We start from the raw sequence: 5,377 nt of genomic DNA, 5'->3' as shown, positions 1-5,377 counted from the left end.
AGATTGATATTAATCAGGGCACAGACAGGATAACCGGACAGACTATTGACTAGAATTCTTTACATAAAATTCCAACTAAATGTGTGAATTCAAAACTTTGAATTTAGAAAGTAGGGAAATTCCAAGGTTATTTTGAGCCAATTAAGGACCTTATATTTCTTAGGTAATTTCTAAACTTTTTTTCTAGTTCCAGTGACAACATGAATCTAATGCTGACAAAGTCATTGTGTATGTAGCCAATGGGGGCGCTTAGGTTAGAGCAGTCCCATTCAATAAAAATCTTGCACTCAGGGATCAGTCTTTGTGTGATTGGGCTAAGGTGTAGGGTGGGATAGGATGACAAAAGGAAAACTCAAACACCAAACCCTCAAACCAAACCCCCCACCCCAAACCCCAAACCACGGTGGCTTTATAAGGGACAGCCTTCTATTATTAATATCCTTGAGGAACTGGAGTTGCTTACTGTGGAGACAAAATAGGTGCCGGCATTTACAGCAAAACGCCAGACACACAGGCTTTAAAACACATGGCTTTAAAATGATGTTCTTTAAAAGATGATCTGCGCTAGTTGTGCATGCTTTCACAGCAGCTGCACTCAGTACCAAACATGGGGTAGTGTTTCTAGGCCATTTTGAGAAAGCATCTTTGCCCAAAGATAGACGTGGGTAAAAAGCTTGACTTACTATGACAGTCCCCCAGACCATCTGTATTGCCGCGTTCTATGTCCTGCTCAAAAGCCAGCCTTCACAAAAGGAGAGGGAGAGAAATACAATAAGGTGAGTCATTATTCAGGAATGAGTCTTAAGTTTCACCCAAGAAAGCAGCACACTTTGATAAACTGAGGGCAGGTGCACAAAAGAAACAGGTAGCAGCCTCTTTATCTCTGCATTTTACAGAAATGCATCTTATGCAAATCTCCAAAGAGACGCCAAGGTTTCAGCACTTAGTTCAGATACTCTGAGTTCCCCAGTTTGTGGCTTCATTATAGTCTTCCTTTATCCTGATTCTCGGAGTAATTTTTTGAACATTTAAAAATATACATTCAAATATATGCCTTGTATTTTTGTGGTATAGAAATCTATACATTTTCAGATGCAAGTCTTCGCTCCTGTCTCATCTATGCCCGCTTGCCTTCCCTGGCCTTTATCCTTAGAAATCCCTCGGTCGAAGGTAGAAGGGGCTCTGGGCCATACAAGCGGGCATAGGGAAAGTGGGGTCTTTTGCTCAGAGTGTCAGGGTATTTTGCTCCCCAGTCCTATGTCAGGGCCTCAGCAGTATTGCTCTCATGCTTGTCCACACATTCAGTGCTCTTGCATGTCCCAGGTCACCAATGGGCTGTATGAGCTATGTCAAAATAATAAATAAAGACCTATTAAGTACTACTTATTTTGAGTATTTGAACAAGTACACTTTGGAAGAAACTTCCAAAGAAGTGGTCTTTCTTTGGAGGAAATAAATCGAGTGCGTCTTCTCTTTTACAACTAACTGCCTTCGAGTTTATTTATGAGCCATATGGGAAACCTAATTTATTTTGAAAGTCACACCTTGATCTAATAATCTACCAGGTTTGCTTTCCAATGTCTCTTGTTGTGTTCAAAATCAAATTCGTCCCCCATAGGATTAAAATTTCTAGTCCTAATGAAAACAAATAAGAGCCATCCCAGTGTTGCTGAAACATGGGGTAGACTCCCCAAGAGAACTATGTTAGAGCTCTGTTGTTGACGTTAACACACACACACACACACACACACACACACACGCACAATCTGGATGATAAAAAGCAGGGAGGCCATTTCATTTCCTATGCTTTGTGATCCTTTCTTCCTTCAATGCAAGGGTTCCCATAAAGAGGTATAGCGCCCCAAGATTAAGACACATCAGTACTGCTGCTTGTGAAGGTGCTCTCGTAAGAGCTAGTGAGTTAAACCTGTGCACTAATCAAGTTTCCACATGCGATTTTACAGATAGCACTAGACTTGAGTATGGAGCATGTTTCCCTCGTGTTACAGTGGTGGTGACCATCAGCTAGTTGGGTTTGTTTGTATAGTTATTCTAAAGGGGAGAGGATGCCGAGCATGCTGGGATGACAGAACTACTCTCCCTTTGTATATGTGGACATAAATGGATTGGCTAAGAAAGGTCTTGGCTGCCATGTGGCATCTTCCCTGAACTGACACACTTGCCAAGGGCATGTATTCAATGTTGTTCCAAATGTTATTTGTGATTTCACATCCACTGATTGAAAACCATAGAAACGTTTTAACCAATCCCACTGAAGCACGGAGAGCTAGGGTAACACTTTGATAACACCCACATCACTGGCTGATCCGCTGGAGAATCGCCAAGAATTGATTGATGGCCTATGGAGTAATAGGGTCAACTGTTCTCCAGTGCCAGAGAAAGGCTTATTGGATGTATACACCCTATTTGCTGTACAAATGTATTGCTAAACAAATGCTCTGCAATTTCACCTCAGCCCTACACGGTCAATTAGTAGAGCCCAGTTTGCTATGGCTGGACAAACTACATCAGTTATCTAATTTGTGTCCTCATGCTTCTCTTTCTGCTGTTCTTGTTCAGTGATGAACAAGGCATGCACCTTCCTGCATGGCTCCCCGGAGAATACATAGGAGCCCACGGTGCTTCCTTTTTCTGTGTTTCTAATCCGTCTTGGGATGATGAACTGCTTGGCCATCTGCCACAGGTGACGCTGTGGGGGTCTATGAACTAGGAAAAGTAGAAGAAGGACTGGCAGTACTGTTGGTAAGTTTGGTGTACAGAAGACTGGGAGGCGTGCTACAAGTACGGTTGACTGACCTTGCCCTCTCCCACACCTTGGGGTCCTTACCTGCTGCTGGGAGAGAGACGTGCACAGGAACCTCCTTCTTTTACCCATCCACAGTATGGATCTCTGGAGGCAATGCAAGTTCTGCAGGAAGAGGAGGGTCATGAGCGACCTAGGAATCCTTTTTCATGCTGGTGGACTTTCTAAGGGGTCAATGAGGCCAACAGTACATACTTTTTGCACTTCCCATGACGTTCACACCTGCCCAGGGGAACCTTAATCACACAGGTGGAGAAGGCAACAAACAGAGAGCTGCTTGCTTTGTCCAGTTGCATACCCATAATCCTCTTGTCCTCTACTCCATCATAGCTGCACCTAAATTTGAAAGGACGAGAAATCAGATTTATAGATGCTTGGGTCCGTTCTTCTTTCTCTGTGACTATTGGTAAACCCCACAAGGTGATATTATTTCTACCTAACTGCAAGTGAGACATATATGCAAGTGTACACATGCGCACATATCAGTGCATTTGTGTGACGACACACAGTTACTACTAAGGAGAAAGTCATTGTATATGCTAAAATATTTTTACAACTAATATTAAAAATCAACTTTTTAAAAAGGAATTCAATCTAAGTCTCACATATTTTTTTCCTTAATGAAAAGGATCTAAACGTATAACAAATAATTACAACGAAATCACCAAGCATTCCACTCACTTTTCAGGGTTATAAACGCTCATCTCCTCCAGGAAAAGGCTGTCATTTAGAAAACCACTGTTTCCTATCCTGGCCAGGAACTTCAAGATGATTCCCTTCTCTGATCCCAGGAAAACCACGGTGTGATTCTGATAGGGCCCAGCAGCAGTGTCCACTGCAATTTTGGTCAGGCGGTATCTAGAATGACAGGATCGCATGTTTTATGTCTTCGTTGGTCTATCATTGACATGCCTCCTTTTCCATTACGAGTCCCTGTGACATAACTTTCTAGTAATAACTTCAATAAATATATGTCAAGCTGTCCCGACCCCTTATTTCCATACGCAGCACATGAGCCTGGTTCCAAAGGCCAAGCTCCATAATAAATAGACAGCCCTCCATGTTGAAGCTTCTCAGCGATGATCACTTTCCAAGAGCCAACAAGGAGAAGCTGGTGTGTCCTTGTAACGTATCATTTAGCATTGGAAGGGGCGTAGGGGGAGCGATACTGAGGAGTAACACGTTGTTAACACAATGTCAAATTGGAATGCTCGCTGATCGTCTGAGGAGGCAGAGAGCTGGAGGCCCTAAACATAAGGTTGTATCAGCCAAATAAGATTTGTGCCTAGATAAGCCCCACTAATCGTCCTCTTTCTCTGAGAGCCTCTGATTGTCCAACATCCCAGAGAGACTTCATTTTATGAAGCATGGCAGGCAGAAGGGGACATGGACCCTCAGGTAGGTTCCATAGAATGGTTTTGTTCATCTTATGGGCAAGGGCCCCGTCTCTTGCGTTCATACTCTCAGTAGCGTTGGTATCTCTCAATAAAGTCATGAGAAAAGAAATGGAGGCAGATTTATAGTTGCTTTAGAATTTGTTGAACAGGTCTGAATGATGATCATACCTCCACATCTAACAAAATGAAAGGTGAGAGGAAAAACAATAAAAGAGGCAAACTATTCATGTTGTCTATGATATTTGCTACAGTTAGCTGATGCTTGGGAAGCCTCCTGAACTATTTAGAAACAAGCTTTTAAAACAAAGAAGGGAAAATATTTCCTGTCATCACAGATCTCTAATCAGCTGTCCATTCTCTGATGACCATCACTTCAGATAAGGAATAGTAAACATGAATCCTTTACACTGGCAGACTAGTGCAAATGTGACATCCACGCACCATTTGACAGCTAACATTCCAGGTTCCAACCAACCAACCCACTGAAGGTGGACACCAAATAGAACTAACGGATCCTCCTTCACACTGCTCACAGCTCAGATGAATGGGCTAGCCTTGGAGGGACCATCTTTGAATCCTCTCAAAGCAGGCATGTGCCTAACGAGCCTCATAATACAAGCTGTCTTGTCACTGGGAATGGGGGCTGGGGGTTTCATGGCATCCACTCACCCTGCCAGAATTCCAGAGCTGAATCAATGCCCAGGACAACAGAAGATGTTTGCGGCATTTCAGAACATGGGGCGTTCTCAGACATGAGAAGCAGAGCAGGGCAAGTCACCTGAGAGCTGACTTCTGAGCCACGTACCTCACCATCGTCCTCAAGAACCACGGCCGGTTGATGACGGAGGGGACGGCCTCATCCATGAGCGGGTGTGTCTTGACGAAGTTGAGGGTGTCATCGGGGAACTCATTAGAGGTTGCGTATTTTTCTAAGGAGGATGAGCCAGCGCAGCACCCGGGCCTGAGACAAAGCAGAGGGTAGGAGGGAGCTTATTTTGTGCCTTCTGGCAAATTCTTTGAATGAACTGCTTCTCTAAGCATCTGGCACAAGGGAGACAGTACCGCAGGCTGAGAGGAGGAAGTTGAACAATGCCGAATGCCACCAAGTGAAACATGCTTAGATTTCCTCTGGGCCACCTCACCGTTCCAGAGGGAG

General features: G+C 43.9%; 1 protein-coding gene across 3 annotated transcripts in view; it reads right to left on the bottom strand.

Moving 5' to 3' along the window:
- Positions 1-5,377, bottom strand: part of SEMA6A (semaphorin 6A) — a 152,038-nt gene that overhangs the window by 41,431 nt on the left and 105,230 nt on the right. For all 3 annotated transcript variants that reach the window (XM_004706565.2, XM_004706566.3, XM_045285086.1), the window contains exons 12-16: positions 5,027-5,182; positions 3,506-3,682; positions 3,020-3,160; positions 2,849-2,929; positions 684-742 (exon numbers count right to left, since the gene is read on the bottom strand). In XM_004706565.2, the coding sequence (XP_004706622.1) occupies positions 684-742; positions 2,849-2,929; positions 3,020-3,160; positions 3,506-3,682; positions 5,027-5,182 (614 nt within the window). The remainder of the gene's footprint in view (positions 1-683; positions 743-2,848; positions 2,930-3,019; positions 3,161-3,505; positions 3,683-5,026; positions 5,183-5,377) is intronic.

The sequence above is a fragment of the Echinops telfairi genome, unplaced genomic scaffold, assembly GCF_000313985.2.
Source record: "Echinops telfairi isolate 266 unplaced genomic scaffold, ASM31398v2 ScPeMD7_7469;HRSCAF=8507_1, whole genome shotgun sequence".
NCBI classification, from domain to species: Eukaryota; Metazoa; Chordata; class Mammalia; order Afrosoricida; family Tenrecidae; genus Echinops; species Echinops telfairi.
The sequence above is the reverse complement of the archived record's forward strand: the minus strand, read 5'-3'. Positions and strand labels throughout refer to the sequence as shown.